The sequence below is a fragment of the Rhopalosiphum maidis genome, chromosome 2, assembly GCF_003676215.2.
Source record: "Rhopalosiphum maidis isolate BTI-1 chromosome 2, ASM367621v3, whole genome shotgun sequence".
In the NCBI taxonomy this organism is placed as follows: Eukaryota; Metazoa; Arthropoda; class Insecta; order Hemiptera; family Aphididae; genus Rhopalosiphum; species Rhopalosiphum maidis.
Window position 1 is genome coordinate 36,916,408 of NC_040878.1, and position 19,139 is coordinate 36,935,546.

The window sequence follows — 19,139 nt, forward strand, 5'->3', positions numbered from 1 at the left end:
TATAGATTCAGGGTTATCGTGCGAACAAAATAAAACCAACATTTCACCATACGCGCGAGTAAAACTAATATGGGTAACAAGTCAGACTTTAAATTCTTCGTGTAAATTCTTTTGTAAATCGATTTATTCGAGGTTTTGGAAAACATCCAACCGTTTGTATTCGTTTGGGTTTATACAATTTTAAAAACATATGTGAACATATGCCTTACTGTTATCATACGACTGATTTTTATAACCAATATGTTGTTGTCCACTCGTATAGACATATAGTAAAGCTATGTGTGATGTCACTCTGCTGCATCAATATCTTCTCCGTATCAGTATAAAAGTGACTCGTTAATTTTTTCTTATTTTGAGTGTTTTGCATGGATGATTGATGACAATTAGACGTGGGCGAGACCTTTTGCTGTCCGAAATCACTGCACATTATTTTGAATGCCAAACGACGACCACACCTTTTTAAAGGTCAGCCTTCAAGCCGACGAAATTATCCTAAAGTTTTATGAGTATAGGCTGATGGATAAATTACGGCTGGCAAACTTTGGTGGTACTAATATTTTGTGACTTAACAATAGCATGACATTTTGTCGCGTTCCAAATCACTGAGAAAATTTCATAACAGCTCATTTAATTTATGTAAAATTCTGTTGCACGATTAAATTATACTGTTCTTTATCGTATGTTTTCATTAATTTTATTTTTAATTTAAAATATAAATTTAATATCTGTTTATTAATAAAACACAAATTTCACAAATTTTTAAATACCTATTTTAAATCTTTTTGGCCATTACTGATTTTTAAAAATATACGTTATGTAAATAATTCTATGCTAGATTCAATTAAAATGCTACTCCCGTAATAATGTAATTACCTGCGTTTATTTTGTAATGGTGAAATATTGTTATGTGAACATCTGTTTAAAACGTTTAAGTGTTCTTGTTCGAATTATGCATGCCAGAAGGACAAAAAGTACTAACAAATAGAGTAAATTAAGATAAGATAATAATTTTGGTTCTATGAAATAATTATGTCTTATATGTTTCTTTTGTTGTTTTCACGTTCTTACGCGTGGAAATGTTATTTTACTTTCAAACATACGATCTGACAGCGGATTCTTATGATTGATAGCGATGATATTGTATTACAATATCTTTTTAATATCCTCCCATGCCTATTATGCATTAATGCATAATATTGCATATTATGCCATGAATCGTGTTATTTGTCCGACAACAAAACCCAAGTCGCTTGTTTGTAATGGTAAATTGCATTTTCGAAACGAATGTTTTGATAGTAATTACTAAACCGCCGTATTCGTGTATTATAGTGTCGATGATCATCATTGTTAGCTATCATATATGAGATTTTTCATGGACAACCATCACGGTTCGGTGAGCCGGCAATGGTCCGTGAACCTGGTTCCCTCTTCCTGTCGTGCACCTTTTTAATGCACCGGCTAGTGAGTGTCGCCGATGGAATTCCTGCGATCGACTCGACGCGTTCTCTCTTATTTATAATATACTATTTAAACGGCGCGACCATCGTTGTTTCAAAAATATTCTCATCGTTTCCATTCTATATTGCCGTTTCACTACGCACGTATTTTTAATCCTATTATTTATTTGTGTTTCAGTTCGGACGGCTGGGATAATCCTTTCAGACCGGACGGTGACTTGTCCAAAGAGGCTGACCAGATAGTCGAACTGATTAAAGAAGGCAAACCGATCACGCCGACGCCCACAAGTGCTACGTCCCCGCTATTGCCCGACCACAGCACGGACGTCAAACACGACCAACAACCGGTGACGTCCACGCCAACAAAGGCGAACGGAACGTGCAATGAAAAGAACGCGGTACCGCCCAACGTGGAAGTCCAAAGAGGTAATTACGTCCGACCTGCAACGACCTTTTCTAGATTGACGGTTCTAGAACGATAGACGATCCTGTTAGACTAATAATACTACTAGTATAGATTAATTCGTTTTAACATCTGACTACATACTATAAATGCGTATACAAATGTTTCCTTTACAGTGCAATCGGCATTACTGTTCTAAATTATTGATTATAGTTTCTGAATTGTCTGACGGCTCGTACCGATACTTATTTGTTTGGTAATTCGTCGGCTCATCGATTAACTCGTCAGGAATGTATAGATACATTAAGAGATAAACCTGTGAATGAAAATTTAAATATCATTAAGTATTAACGAATTATTTACTTACAGTGATTGTTTAAATATTCTTAACGATATGTTTAGTCAATAACATTGGCTCCTATTCATAAATCGTCTTATAAGTATACATATCCGACCTACGATCCTTATTGTTGATTATAACGCAAATTAATTTTTAAACCTCGTTTATCACTCTGTTGTTTTGTATGGCTATATACACGAAACGTTGATACCACTTGAGATTGCGATGGTATAAAACTATAAATAAAAAATAAATGTATTATTATTACGATAGATAACCTTAATTCAGGCTTGTAAGGCGGTTAAATATTTTCTGAGGATTTCTATCTAATTGATTAAATAATTATGTATTTTTGTTTTGTGTATAGGAACTGTGATAAATGGAAACGAGCCTTCCCAAGTGGAACACGTAGTGTTGAAGAAAAAACCAAAATGCAGGTGTTGCGTGATACAATAACACGCAACCGGATGTACACACGTTTTTATTTCTATGTAAAACATAATAATCCAAAAATGCATAAACCAAAAAAACAAGAACGCGCTGTTGTACCTTCAGCTATATGTCGTTCGTGAGATGATCACGTCCTCGCGATTCAAAATTATTTTTCAGAGCTATATTATTATTATTATATATATATATATGTTTGTACCTATGTTTGTATTTATAAGTATATATAAAACTTTACAATTTGTATTATAAAAATAATGACTTTTCTATATAAATACCTGGTATTATACGGTATAAATAAATGTCACATAGTTCCTTTTTATATATATATATTATGATATTTATTGATTAAAAAAAAAAAAAAAAAAATGTAATAGTATAGCAATATTGCTTGTGACATATTATATTATACTCGTGCATGTTATTTGGACAACTGTGGTTCGTAATGAAGACGGGGGAAAGCGAAAAAATGTAAATTTTCACGCAGTCATACAATATAGGCGCAAACGCACGCTCAAAAATTTCATTTTACGAATTCACAATAGGCAAATATATTTTTTCAGTAGCTAAACCCCTACTCTTTCTGTGATTATATAAATATATTTTTTTTTTGTTTTGTTATTTATTTTTTATTTATTACTATTGGCAGATATTGTTCTAGGGATCCAGCGAATTATATAACATTTATTGTATACCATATAAATATATTTTGTAATTTTCATTTTGATTTATTGGGTAAAGGAAGAACGCTATGGTGTTACGAACGTGGAGTGTTCACTTAAATATTTTTCATTAAGTATAATATGGAAATGTTGGAAACTAAACGGAATATTGACGTTTGAAATGATGACATTCTTTTAAATCGCTTTCACTATGACATATTTTCTAATTGTACATTTATTTTAAAATATATATATACTTAACTTGTCGAAAATTCCTCAAAATTATGAAATTTCGTATTTTTTCAGATAAATTCATGATATTATGTAATTATAACTATATTAATATGTAATTTGTTGTAAGAAAAATATCATAATTACTATATACATATATAATAATTTAAAAAAATTTCCAACATTTCCAGTGTATAATTCTTAACAACTATGTATCGTTTCTGAACAATGTCATAATAATAAATATATTTGTACTTGAGTACCTATTGTATTGTATACTTGTTATTGTTGTTACTTTTGAGAACCAATTTTTCCTATTTGTATAAACTTTCGTGTTAAATGACCAAAACCAATGCGGTTTTATTGTAATTATACATATAAGCGACAGTATAGGTAAATGTAATTATGATGAAACTCTGTCGGCGCAAAAATAACACGTAAGAGGAGGTGTACCTACATAATTTATATACATATTTTAACCGACAACGATCCCAAGAGTGTAGTATACGAGAGTTGGCTTTGTCCGAGGACCTCCAATTAAACATGTGTTTTTTTTTTATAAATATTTAATTTTCATCTGACGCAATTTCGTGTGAAACTGGTTGTGGAAAAATAACAGCCGTACCCGCATGAATAACAATAATCAATATCAATATAGACGCATAGGTGGTAACTGTATATCATTTTATCGCTGTAAACCATCGCGATTCAAACACGAGCGAGCGTATTGCAACAATTTATTGTAATTAATATTATTCCGCGACAGCTGACTAGTCGGAGCATAGTAGAATAAATGGGGTATTCAGGTGAAACGCATTAGTCATTTCCTATAGTTGGAATGGTCGGTAATGTTTATTTTGGGACATGAATTTTTGGCCGGAAAAAAATAAAAATAAAAAATTGACCCAGTGCGCCTCTCCGTGACACGTGTCAAAACAATATTTCCCATCTACTCGGCCAAGTATGTTATTTCTGCATCGCCCGCCTAGTGTGGCGTAGGTATCACACTTAACAACGACCAAAGAAAGTGGTTTTCGGACGAAAATAATCGACTATTTTTACCGTCCTTACTCCGTAGTGTTGTTGAGTGTAGGTAGAAAAAAAAAAACATCTGACGTCATTGAAATATCAAAATATTGTTGTAATAATAAGATTAGTGAATATGCCTGATGTGCAGAATAGTGATTATACGGGAACCGCACAGAACACACCCAAACTTTTTTCCTCTGCAACTCTGCGAAGATAATGCGTGACGGGTTAGAAGTTTAGTACGTGTCGAACGTGATACACGACTACCGGACTTGTACTTACGCGGAAACAAAAATCGCGTATCGCCCATAAATGCGTGACTCGATTTCGGTACATAACGTTGGCTGATTTCATTTAAATTGCGAATGTTACGGGTGTTACGTAGAATCAACGATGATACATTTTTATGATAAGAACCTAACGGTGAAAGTGTTGTTATATTATGCTTTTTAGGGGAAATACGAAAAGTAATATATTTATGTCAAACTTATAATATTAGAAAATGTACCTGTATACGCAGAAATTTAAGCATCAAATTTAATTTCAAATTATCTACATAGTGTCTACCTATAGTTTAGGTGTATTTGATAACATACTGTAAAGAAAAGAAAATTTGAGACAATCCATAACTGTTAAATTATACATTACGTAATATAATGATATAAGCTGCACGATTATAGCTACCCCGATATAATAATTAATAAAAAATATTTGGTAGGTACCTATACTTATAAACGAATGTTGAAATTCAAATTAAGCTTTTTTTAGTTTCTAAAAGCACATGTTGGAATTAAAATTAAATTCATGATTGTTTATTAGTTACAACCCCAATTTTCAGCCATAGAAGCCACTAGTAACAGAAACTTTATTATAAAAAAGACAAAGTCTGTGACTGAGGCTTACACGGAATCAGACAATATTTGGTTGATTTTGGCGATTCAAAGAAGATTTAGATATGATATAGATTGGACCTGCAGTTACTTTGAAGTGGCTTACTCGCTATTTATACAATTAAAATTTATTATAATCGATTGTTCTTTTTTTTCTGCTTTCAATTGGTTACGCTTAAAAATAAAGTTATTTATTACTATCCGCCGTAAGTGGACTGCGCATCTCGGTTTTATTTATCGCCGGGCGGCGGTGAGCAATATATTGAATATTATATATGACTATACTTCTTCTTCTTATTACTTACCTACTGTTACAAAGTTAGAACCTAAAACGCAAATGCCGACAAAAGTCGTAAGACCAAATTGATGGACGCAAAATATATTAATCCAAAATTAGTTCAAAAAGTGTTGGCAATTTTTTAAAATTGTTTACCAACGTCTAATAAACGCTAATATTTAGTAAAAATTTCAAGTTTCTACTTGCTTATTTTATTTTTGAATAAAATAAAAAAAAAATGATTTTTTTTAAAACTAATATTGCGTTAGCATACCTATACTTCAATTTGTCTGCTATTTTTTATTAGCTTTTCCCAATCATTAAAAAAAAAACACTTTTCTGTTCCTCTTTCTTACCAATGTACTAAATCAAAAAAAAAACTAATCGAATTTATAAATTTAATTGAACTTTTACTGCTTCAAAGTGCAATAACAAACACAAAACATATTTTTTTTTTTTTGATAGACATTCGTCCCACTTTACATACCCCGCTTCGAATCTAAAATTAACGACTAAATAATTATTGATAATTTATAAAAAATTTAACTATTTACACTCTACGTTAGTATATTTTTACATAAGTATCCATCTTCTCGTACACCAGACCACTTATATTTGACCATGATGAAATATGTAAATATTGTTTTTTTCTTTTTATACGAATAACAAAACCTAGGCGTATAATGGGTTATTGCTACCATTATCATTTAAATGACGTCAACAATCATTCCACGAATTCCACAAGTGCTCTATAAATATAATCTAGACTACGACGCGACTGAATATAATTATATATATATACATACACCATTACTGTATTAAACTTAAAGCTTTACCTATTCCGGAACAATATCTTGACCGACACAAAGTATTACGCTTTTTTGTTTGAAATATACTACCTATTACCTATAGGAATGACTATCCACTTTCCAGACAATATACGAAAATGTATTGGTACGATACTACGATAATAGTGCAAAATACAGGCTCACTCCCATTCTTTAATAATATGAATTTATTCAAATTTTAATTTTTTTAAATATACTTTAAGTTCATATTTTAAAATATTTGAGATTATTTATATTATAAAATATTATATTTATTATTAGTAGAATCTATTATAAATTCTTTTAAAAGTATTCTGTAGCGATATAAACCTCTGTTTGTCAAATAGAGTCCTACCCTGTAAATTATTTAATGAATAATTATTTAAAAAATTTTAATTCACCTAATTTAAAATTCAAACGGGTAATTTCTCATTATTAAAATGTTTATATTAGATAAAAATATGGAATAAAAGCTCTTAAAAATGGCTATACAAAAATATCAAATCTATTATTGTGTCTATTAGTTATTTTACTTTGACCATTTTTACAAATTATGAATAATAATAGAATTAATATTATATTAATTACCAATAATTTCACATCTCTATACCTAACACCATTTATTACAAACTATTATTCAACCATCCGTTATCCTTAGAACACGAAATCAAATACCTAACTCAAAAAATACTCGTTTGAACTTTGGTTTACGTAATCCTTACCAAAGCTGACCACGTTAAACATAAACCTGAAATTCAGAGAAGTATTTGAGTTTGAAGAGGGAAAAAGGACAATTGTTCATGTAGAACTTGGTTTTATAGACAAGTCACATAATTTTTCACAATTTTAATATAATTAATTATTATTTAACCCTTATTATGACCAAAGCTTTTTTCTTTAGTCATTAAAAATTAACTTTTATTACATATCTCCATAATAAATTGAACATATCAATTATGAATATTTTTAAAATAATTTCTAATCTTCTTAAATAATGTATTTCTATAGGAATCAATACGATGCCTATGAATTATTAAAATTAGAAACTACCAGCATATAACCCGTATGGTTGCATGGTCTAAGTATTATGGTGTGAATATCAACGTACTTCCATTAAATTATTATTGCTATATAATATACTTATATTATATTTTATACACATAATAATAATTAATTTAAAAAATATATACTTAATATAGTTAATAAAATGATTTAATTTATATTAACCAAAAAAGTCCTATATGCTACAAAGCGTAATGATATTGCTAAGAACAAAATTTTCTAGAAAATAGATTAAATCTATGAAAATTATCAAGAAAAGTAAAATATCTTTAACAAGCTTGTAGTATAAATAATATTTAATTCATAAATTGTATTGATAGATTTACGTTGTCCAATTTCACTCAGTGTATTGACTAAAATTTTAAATCGTACCTTTTTACTATTAGATACCTAATTAGATACACTTATTTATTTAAGTTTTATAGTTAATGACAAAAATAATTTTATTTTAATAAATATTTTTTCTATTTCTTTCATTTATACCAAATCTAATGTAGCGTGTGCGCTTGTATATGGATTTTTAAAATCTAAATAAAACCTTGATAGAATAATGAATCAAGGATCAACTGTATATTATATACATACAATATGCATAATATTGGGTGTGTCTATGTAGGGACAAATTAATGGAAAACAATATATTGTCATTGGTTAATAGATATTTTAATCGAAAAGTGTTTCTCTATAAATTGTTATTTATCATAATATAATTAAATTTCTGATGGCAGGTATATCCCATTATGTATTATGATGATTGCGTTAGTGACATTTACAACATTTGGACTAAATGAAGGGGTTATGAATTTAACTATTATTATTTTTAAATAGAAAATATCTTTGTTTTTCGACCAAAAATTACCGAACAATTGAAACATCGAATTTTATAGATACTCGTATTCAAGTATTTTGTGGCATACAAAATATTTATAGAAGGAAGCCAAATGTGTCAGCAGCACAATCAACTCAACGTCACAATATAATATCTACTAGGATAGCCACCACAAGTTTAACTACTATAACGTTTAAAACTATTCAATAATAAATTATCACATGCAAGAATTCGATTTCATATCAGGCTTTTATCTATATTGATACAATTGTCAATACAGTTTAAACAAGTTTAATACTACATAACATTAAAATATAATATGCAGTTAATAAATGTATACATACACAGGATGATTATTAACATAACATATCAGTCAATAAATAATACAGGACAATTGTTATTTCTAAACATTTAAATTATTAGGTATTTATTAACTGTTATACACAAGACTTTATATTTTAAAATAATTCAAACTTTGTTCGCCTCATCGCTTTCACAATTATTGAAAGAGCCCTTTTTTAATGCTTATATAATAACTTTAGAACATAACACTTTTTAAACAAATTTTGGTTTTTTAATGTTTTAGAGAAACATTGAAACTTACATATTGATAAATTAATGGCGAACAAAAATTGGACTATTATTAATTAATTAAATAATCATCCTGTATCTAAATAATAAAACATATTATTAAAAATAATCCTAAATAATACATTTTTAAATTGTATTGGTGTTCGCATATGAACACAAAATCAAGTCCATACATGAATTAATTGTTTAAAATATAAATTAATTTATTTAGTAGATATGGATTATAATTTATTTATTGTAAATATTAATTTGTATTTTTAGTAAAAATAAAACTGTTCTATAATTATTATTTTAGATAAATATTTATTTAAAAAAGGTTGTATTTCTTTAAATCAAACCAACCAGTTAAAAATATTCCTCTTAAAAATTTTAATTAAAACTTGGTTGTAAGAGCGTCTGCACAAAACAAAAATGTGGCAAAATTTAAGATAAATCAAATAAACATAAAACATGTTATTACAAATAAATCCTGTTGCAAAAAAAACAAAATCAAAAACAGACCTATTCTTAGATAAAGGTCGTAACAATGTTATGTAGTCCTAAACACAGGCGCAATTAGGAGGCGCTTAGGGTGTATTAGCACCCCAATTTTAAAATTAGCACCCACAAATATTTTTATATAATATCACATTCAGCAGCGATTCAACGCTATGATTGGAAAATGAAGAGCTTATAAGCACCTTCAGTTTTTTTTTTTTATTGGAATTGCGCCTATGGTCCAAAATAATATAGAGAATGCGTCTCTAAACAAATTTTGTGATCGCCTGTGCTATATATTTATAAATATATATATGTGAAAATACAACATTAAACTAATAATATAGGTTTTTAGTAATAACTCTATAATCAACAGTAGAGTACCGATATTTAAATGTATATAATTATATACAAGCAAAGTGTATTACCGTGTTGGTCTCTGTCATTAAATTTTAAAACTTATATCCGTAATATATAAACCTTTAGGTACATTTCTTATGTTAATTTATAAAAAAAAAAAAATAAATAACTAGTTTGCTTTTTTTAACATCTTTAAATGGTTTTAATCCATAGAGCTAATTTGTGCCAAATATTTTAAAAATTAAATTATGATTATATCTATTATTTGTAAATGACTATTCATTTGTGCAAGACGGTTGTCGTACTTCGTACAACTAATTATCACACTTTGACTTTGACGAATCGCTTCGTATTTCGCTCAAGTCTACGATCCGTATACGTCAATCGTGTCGCGTAATATAACCTAACCGTTTATAGACAACAGAATGCTGGTAAAGAAGTATAATATATTGCACAAAATATAGGGGACGTGTGACAATATATTATCAAGATAAACACGGCAAGACACACTGCAGGTATATTTAATCTATTGACTACTAAATATTACATTGAACTATTTAGTGTGACATTTAGAAAAACTAAAAGACGTTTTAAGTTTAGTTCTAACTCTTGGTGAAGACCATTTTCCGTTTATATTATTCGTGAACGCCATTTCTTTAGCTGACACGCCTTCATCCACTTCATCTTCTTCGGTCTTAATTTCCATTTTCTGAAAAATAATATTATTGCATTAAAAAATGTAACTTAGTAAACATAATCAACGCTGTGGCATTGCGTACTTGTATAATTAGACGGAGAAATGTTTGTTGGTTTTCGAGCGAGCTAGTGATCGTTTTCAATCGATCTTTCACTTTTCCAATCTCGTCAGCCAAATGATTTTCATTATTTTCTAATACCATTTCGATTGCTGTTGATAACGATAAAAACGTGAAATATAGAATAAAAAGTTTTGTTTATATATTATTACACAAGTCAAGGTGCGTTTACACTATACTGTAGTTATTACAGTAAAATATATAAATAAGTTATCGCAGTACGCATCTCAAATTCAAAGTTTGTTCACCAGTGTGATTGCAGCTATACAAATCGGATACACGAAAAAACTTAGTGCCGCGAGCGACTAACCGTAAACCTGAGTAGAGCAACTAAAATTATGATTGTTGGAAGGCTTACCGTCATCAGAAAACGGGTTACAAAACCATTTTCGCAAGATAAAATCCAAAAAGCCCATTTTTGTTTTTCTTTCGTTTGGATATTCGATCTGTTCCGCTTTATCGATCTTTTCCATTAGCACGTGTGGCAACTTGCGTTCCAGCTCTGTATGCAGCACAACCTTGAAAAAACAGTCAAATTGTTGGTTGAGCGTAAGTTTAGTGGTTTTTTCAATGGCACGTGACTTTTTAAAATTATTAAAAATAAGTAATAGTTCTATATGTAAATAATAAATGTGTATTATATGCATTCACGACACGAGCAACGAGCAAACACTCTATAGTTCGATGCTCGTGTACAATACTTATACGATATAATATTATAATAAACTCTAAGCTAGGATCTTTTTTAGGAATGTTTTTACACATTACACATTGAAAACATATATTCCTCATCAATTCCAAGTACAGTGATTGCATTTTAACAAAACTGCAAAAAAAAAATTCAATAAAAATTGATAAATCCTTCAATTGGATTTTTTGTTCGGCGATGTTTTGTTAAATGATTTTTTATCTGTATTGTCGGTGTATAAAAATATAATTATGATGCGAGTTATCAATACACACTATTTTTATGGAAATTACATTTTTCGATGCATGTAGTTTCCAAAGTACAAGTAGTACCTATTTAGCATTACCATATTCTTATCTTTTTTTTTTTTTTTGATCAGCCGCGAGTCGTCTTAACTATGAAATAAGTAACAATATTATATTTTTAGTCAACTATCGTCGGTCCATTTTCCGGTAGATTTAATTAAACGTATGCTGTACTAAGGCATTAAGTACATAGCTTAGCACGTACAAGAGCGTCGCGTGTCGCTTCGTGATACAGCCCGCAACTACCGTCTGCAAGTTTAAGGGGTTTCTAGTAACAGTTACTAGCTACTACGTTTACATGGTTACGTTATAGCGGTTTTAAATTAACGATCAGATTAGGTACCTAACTCGGTATACGTACATAAGTTTACATGCGTGATTTATAAATATTACAATATTATAGTTTATATACCTATTTAATGAATCGACAACAAATTTTGATCAAAAATATTATCACAATTATTGTAATAACATTATTTTGTTTAGAAAATACTTACCTATTTATTATAAAATTATGTTAAAAAATTAATTCTACGCATTTACGGAAAAAAGAGAAATTAGCTTATTAGCGTCAAAAATCGTGTGCATAAGTGTATGAATACACCGAAGTAGTGTCAAGTATCATATGGATACAAAACAATATAAAAATAAAAATAAAAATATGCAGCTGTTCGATAGACTTGATTAAATTCAATATTATATCATATACATATACGGTATAATTCATTTAATTTAAAACACTCATTATTTCAGTAAACAATATTTTTTTTTTTTAATTTTTTTTAATTAATATTAAGTTGATATAAAACAAAATTATATTATTATCATTATCGTTTTTTAAATTTCTTATTAATTTGAATTAGGGTGAAGATTTTTGATTTCTTATTCCTAAGTAGAACACTATTAGGAGATTTCGAGTTATTTACTAATTATAAATATTTAAAATTTAGATGAGTGGATTAGTGGACTAACATTCTATTACTATACTCCGGTCATTATATAACTTTAAATAGTTATGAATCATAACCACTCGTCCAAACTCCAATTTTTATATATTGAAGGAAATCAAAAATATTCTGCTTTGGAATAAGGAACTAAAAAAGCGTATAGTAATAAAAACAATTTAAAAAAATTTTAAATTATCAAAAAAGATTGTTTTTAATAACTTAAAATCATATGTAAAAATATACTCTTAAACATTCATGGTTTTTAAAATAATAAGGGTCATACGTTAAATGAATCACTTGGTATACCTAATCTATATTAAATTACACGTGAAATGTAAGCAATATATATACCAAAATTAGTATTGTATATTTTTTTACCTGCATCGCTAGTCTTTTAAGCTGTGCATTTCGTCTGACAGATTCTATATCACCAACAGCCAAACCAATAAGTAGATTCATTAGAAGAATAGGCATGAGAACCATAAATACGCCAAGCATCAAAAACACGGGGACTGGATATGGTATAGTTCTAGGCGTTCTAGCCTGACCATTTTCTTGGTCGTCGTCTTCAGCATACAAAGGTTGTATGTAAGTTCCCAGTAGATCTATTTCACCCAACATCATTGCAAAAGTCCGTAATAGTGACATTGGTATCGTACTAAATGACAAATGATTACCCTAACAAATATTCAAAAAATATGTGTGTAAGAAAATTTCCTTTAAAAAAAAAATAAAAATAAAAAAATACTGTTCACCTGATTTACATGCAAAAATATAGTGAAACATATTAAAATTTTAAAATTATATACTTACCCTCGATAATAAAATGTAAAACGCTAAACCAAAAGCAGCAATTAATATAGAAAATAAGAGCAGTACTTTGATCAAGGTTTGTAAGATTTCGAGAAACATAACAACGTATATTCCTACCTGATCGAATCTAACAAAAACAAACCAATAGTTACATTATTTATCATCAAATCACTTTAAATTATATGGTATAATGTATTATTAATATTTGTCTAATTTATTTAATCAACTACTAGAAATGTTCCGTTAACTTTACTTACAAAATTATGATTAGGTATATCATTAATTAGTTTTTAAGGTATTTTGCTCTGTTTTAATTTACCTCTGTAGATTAAGAAGTAACGTGAACCAGCTAAGAAATACAGTTATGCTAGCAAAAGATATTTGATACTCAGGCAAACAATTTGTTAATATCGGTGCAATCATGGCTATAGCTGAAAAATATAACAATATCGCCACAACATTCGTGGGATCCAATAGGTATGGCCATCCCTGTTGATAGAATTGAATCCCTTCACGAGCGCTGTTCATGAACACATAAATGACAATCATAACTGCTACTGTCTTAAGCGTGGCTACATTTGTCTAAAAAATACAATATTACTTATTTGTGTAAAACAATAAACAAATAATATTAAAAATATTTTATATTTACCGTAGTATCGACAGTTAATAGTGCATTACTCGTAGCATTATACATATTATCTTGATTATTGTAAACCATTAGTTGAGAGGAAAATAAAGTTACAAATATTAAAAATATCGTGTAGAACAATAAATGTGCAAGATGAAAGTATTTTCCATATGTATTCCATTTCATTTGTAAATACTTTTGACTTAATGGATGTGCTAAGAGTTCAACTCTACCATGGTTGACCATTGCCTAATTATAAAATAAAAATATCAATGAAAACCAAAATAATTTATCATTATAACATACATTCAAGGCAGGCAACGGAGTGGGTTTTAATGTACCAGTCGCTCCATTTTTTTGAACCATTGGACATTGAAGACATGAGAATGAATACTTTATCTGAAATAAAAAATATTTTTTTTTTTAATTGGCAATATTTCCTTATTTAATATTACCCACATAAAATTGTTTGGAATCTTTTTTACAATTAGCTTTTGTTATGCACTTGTCTTGTACAGCTTCAAAAACACGTGGCATAGATGCAATCAACGCCAATGTAACACAAGGGTGCCTATCTGATTTCAATGTCATTATTTCTTCAGCTCTTAAACAATAATACAATTTTAACTTGACCAACACAAATATTTAACATATTATTTATAACATAAATTAATAATTTACCTTGAATCGTGAGTAACCATCGCTAGTGCAGCCTCGGGAAACTTGTAGTAAATTGCGTAATCAATTGCACTTAAATCTAAAGAGTTGAATAATAATTTACAGTTCATATACAGTAACAGTGTTATAGCATTTGGTTTATTCTCCATGGTTGCTAAATGCAAAGCTGTATTTTTATCTTTATCGCATTGATCTAATAGATGTGAGTGTACAGAATGTAATAGTTCTATTGTTTGTGTATGACCACTCATAGCAGCTAAATGTAAAGGATTACGACCTTTGTGATCGCGATGCAATAAGGCTCCTCTGTTCAAAAATAATTGCACTACTTTTGTATGTCCTGCGAATAGATATGTTAAATATTGTACTGCATACCAATAATACATTTAATAAAATTTAAATTTAAAATTACCTTGTTGAGATGCTATATGTAAAGGTGTAAGTCCTTCGCCATCTGATTCATTTATAATAAAAGCCCCCTTTTCTGAATTCAATAATCTTTTGACTATATTATATCTTCCATACCTAGCACCAAAATGTAAAGGGCTCTCACCGTTATAATTTTTTATATTCACACATGCTCCTAGTCGAATTAAGCTTTCCAAACTTCGTATGTGCCCACCTCTACTTGCGTAATGCAAAGGTGAACATCCAGTATTATCTTTTTCATTCAATAACAATTCTAAAGCTCCTTGGTGGTTCGCCTATAATGTAAACAGTAATTACTATATTAAAATAAATAAATAAAGTACATTTTAGACTAAAAAAATTAAACATTAATGGAACATAATATAAATACATAGTTTTGAATGAAATATGATATATTGTGATAGCAAATCGGAATAATACAAATATTTTTAAATTATTACATATTTTTTATTTAATAGACACAGTTCATATAACTGTACGCATCATATTAATAATTATTTAAAAATAGTATCGACTGATATTGTTAAACATTTACACTTTGCTTTATGTCATCGATTATATGAAACTTCATTAATTATAAATTATTTAATATAAAATCAATACCCTAATCAAATATTTAGTACCTACCTAATAACTTGTTTTTCATATAATATAATAGTTATTACATTTATAATAATATTTATGAATCAATATATTATTAAAAAAAAATAATAATGCAGTAATTATTAAACATTATGGATTTGTAATAAGATTATACGTATAATACACTAAACATATATAATGGAAAACTGAATCCTAACAAAAGATCTAAACTTCTTATCTGATACCTTATTTAGATAATTAATAGTTCTCATCTACTCTTAAACAAATATTAATTAATAAATAGTACACTGATTAAAGCTACTGAATGTGTGCAGTGGCGCTAAAGGTAATTAAAACTGAGTCACTATGGTATTGTTCTTACAATCTATCCGCATAAATTTCTCGCTGTATTCTTCAACGTAGCCTCAACATAAATATAGTCCCTAAACATATCTTACCACCCACTCACTATATAATATTGAAGCTATATTATAGCTATGAAATATATTGTATCCACATGACCTGCATATGAACTTCCGCACAACTTTACACAGATACTTGACTTAACCTAAGTTAGGAGGATATTAAGAAGATGATAATATATATCTAAAAAAATTATAATTTTCAATTTTAATATTCTATCTGAAATCACAGAATTACTATTCTCACTTCTAATAAACATCTAAAATAATTATTCTTTTGTATTTATAAATACAATTTTAGCACATAAGAAAGAGATGTTCATGAAAAAAAAAGTTTATACTTAAAAAAATCTCAGGCAAAGAAAAATATACCAACTATAAAATACTTTCATTAGAAATAAAATACAAATGAACTAAAAATGTTTAATTCTGAAATATACTTCAAGGTAGTAAAATTTATTTCCAATCAATAGATAATGATAAATTATGAAGTTCCTTAAGTTCCACGATTTTTTTAGTTACAAAAAAGTTTGTATTAATTTTTAATTTTTATGTAATCGAAAATAGCTAGTTATTAAAATATTAAATTTAATCGCATAGAGTATTTAGAATTGATTTTATTTTTTGTTTGAGCATAATACGATTTTATAAAAATTATTAAAGTATGTTTATATATTAGACATGACATTAGGTATATATTATAATAAACCAAGCTCAGAAAGTTTTTTATTTTTTACTGTTTCTACTTAATTTTAAAAATGAAAGAATAAAAAAAACATAATTTTATCAATTTTAAATTCCAAGCAAAACAATGAATGTATTGATTTTACAACAATTTTTATATTTTTATTCTTGTTGTATGTATGTTTATACGGTTTATAGTAGAAAAATGCTTTAATTTTCAACATCATTATCTTTTATTACATGTAGTACAGTGTAACTTACAAGGTAAACTCGACACCTACTATAAATTTTAAGGGTTAGCTACTTCCTCTTTTTTCTATATAGATTAAACACCTTAGTTATTTTTGTGTAAATATCATTTTTTTTTTCATTGATATATGTATACGCAAATGGTTTTTAAATTTATTATTTTATGATGATAAAATTACCATTGTGATCTCATGAGCAAATTCGTCAAGTCTTCCTCCATACATGACTACTAAATGTAAGACGTTTCTTTTGCTGGAATCTTTAACTTGAATATCGGCGCCTAATCGAATTAAACTTGCAACTGTCCTCCATCCCGACCTACTGGCAGCTAACAACAATGGAGATCTACTTTCTTTATCCAAAGCGTTTATGTCGGCTCCCTAAAAATATTCTGATATGCACTATATATTACAAAAAAAATATGGTTTTTCGATATGAGTTTTTACCTCTTCTATAAGATATTGTACGATTTCAGATCGGTCAAACATAGCAGCACAATGAAGTGGCGTCATTTTCTGTACATCACAAGAACATAAACACTGGGCTTTTTCGTCAGGCTGTAAACCAAACATTAATCTGACTATGTCTATGGCTCCTTGAGCACAAGCCAAATGAACTGGAGTGGACAAATCATATTGTTGAGTCGAAATCTTCGCTCCAGATTTCAAACATAATTCCACAGCCTAAATAAAAAATAAAAAACAATTAAAATTCTCGTATTACATTATAGACTAAATATAATTTATAATTAAAATACTATTAATATTAATAATATTTTAGTATTTAATCAATACTATTTAACTTTTAAGTAAGCCTTAATTATTTGTATCCAATGTTTTAAGTGATAAGTTATAACTGTAAATCTGTGCCGTAGCCAGGAGGAACTGGGGAACGCGCACCCCTCTTCGATTTTTTTTTTAGTTAACTGTAGTATATTAATATATTATACAGATTTTTTTTAAGTTACCTATATTATATAATTAATAAACATATTCATATAATTCAAGGTAAATCTATGATAACGATAAATTATTTGGATTTGTATTCATAAATGTCAAATAGTAATGATAAGCACGGGTTTTAGATTAGAAATACAAGCGGATACCATTTTTTTGTGACCACAATTACAGTTTGATTATTATATATATATATACATCATTTAAATTTGTTTAGATGCTTCATCATAATCTCCTTTATTTTTAACTATCTCATTTGTATAAGATCATCTATAGGCTTGTTTCATATTAAATGTTTGATAAAAGTTAAAAATTATTATTTTGTATTCTACAGTAAATAGTAAATAGTAAAAATATTCGAATAAAAAATAAAATTTAGTGTTAACTACAAATATATAATGATATAAATATAATAATATTAATTAATACATTAATCAATGGTTTACAATAATATTAATACCTATTAATACATTGTTATGTTAAATGTATGTGTATCATAGTTTTAACATAATTATAGTCATAAAAAGTAGATGTGTAGTAAACACTTAATAAACAAAGGGGTCATAAAATTATAAGTAATAAATAGGTATTCTAGCATTGCAAAAATATAAAAATAATTAAGTGCTTTCCCCCCCCCCAAAAAAAAAAAAAAAATTCTGGCTATGGCACTGCAATATAAATGTTATCAATTTCTTGTTTAATTTTTTAATAAATAACAAACTAAGCTAATGCATTGAATTTAAGAGAAAAATACGGTATACCTATCCAGACACAATAAGTGAATTAAAAGTAGTTTTACAAAAATTGTATTAGTTTTTATTATTGGTTAATTAGTGAGTTTTATTTACTTTTACTAGTTAGATTTATAAACTGTGTTCACCCGAGTATGTATAAGACAAATCTTTTTATTTTTATTTATCTACACTTAGAACCTAGTTAAAAATATTATAAAAATTAAAGTAATTTTATTTAATTTGAAATTAATTTAGATATGAAAAAAAATAGTATGGATAATACGAGTACAGCGTGTACAATTAAGTTGTTTGATTTAAATCTGA

General features: G+C 28.0%; 2 protein-coding genes across 5 annotated transcripts in view; one reads left to right on the forward strand and one right to left on the reverse strand.

The window, feature by feature from the left end:
* The window catches only part of LOC113551448, a 43,308-nt gene extending 40,393 nt beyond the window's left edge, over positions 1–2,915 (forward strand). For both annotated transcript variants that reach the window (XM_026953696.1, XM_026953697.1), the window contains exons 5-6: positions 1,636–1,883; positions 2,568–2,915. In XM_026953696.1, the coding sequence (XP_026809497.1) occupies positions 1,636–1,883; positions 2,568–2,656 (337 nt within the window). In that variant the 3' untranslated portion in view covers positions 2,657–2,915. The remainder of the gene's footprint in view (positions 1–1,635; positions 1,884–2,567) is intronic.
* A 7,145-nt stretch (positions 2,916–10,060) lies between these two features.
* The window catches only part of LOC113551347 (transient receptor potential cation channel subfamily A member 1), a 40,971-nt gene continuing 31,892 nt past the window's right edge, over positions 10,061–19,139 (reverse strand). For all 3 annotated transcript variants that reach the window (XM_026953542.1, XM_026953541.1, XM_026953543.1), the window contains 13 exons: positions 17,572–17,808; positions 17,305–17,505; positions 15,172–15,463; positions 14,763–15,099; positions 14,541–14,685; positions 14,388–14,480; positions 14,103–14,330; positions 13,770–14,032; positions 13,451–13,577; positions 13,016–13,315; positions 11,056–11,215; positions 10,662–10,789; positions 10,061–10,591 (listed from right to left, as the gene is read on the reverse strand). In XM_026953542.1, the coding sequence (XP_026809343.1) occupies positions 10,436–10,591; positions 10,662–10,789; positions 11,056–11,215; positions 13,016–13,315; positions 13,451–13,577; positions 13,770–14,032; positions 14,103–14,330; positions 14,388–14,480; positions 14,541–14,685; positions 14,763–15,099; positions 15,172–15,463; positions 17,305–17,505; positions 17,572–17,808 (2,667 nt within the window). In that variant the 3' untranslated portion in view covers positions 10,061–10,435. The remainder of the gene's footprint in view (positions 10,592–10,661; positions 10,790–11,055; positions 11,216–13,015; positions 13,316–13,450; positions 13,578–13,769; positions 14,033–14,102; positions 14,331–14,387; positions 14,481–14,540; positions 14,686–14,762; positions 15,100–15,171; positions 15,464–17,304; positions 17,506–17,571; positions 17,809–19,139) is intronic.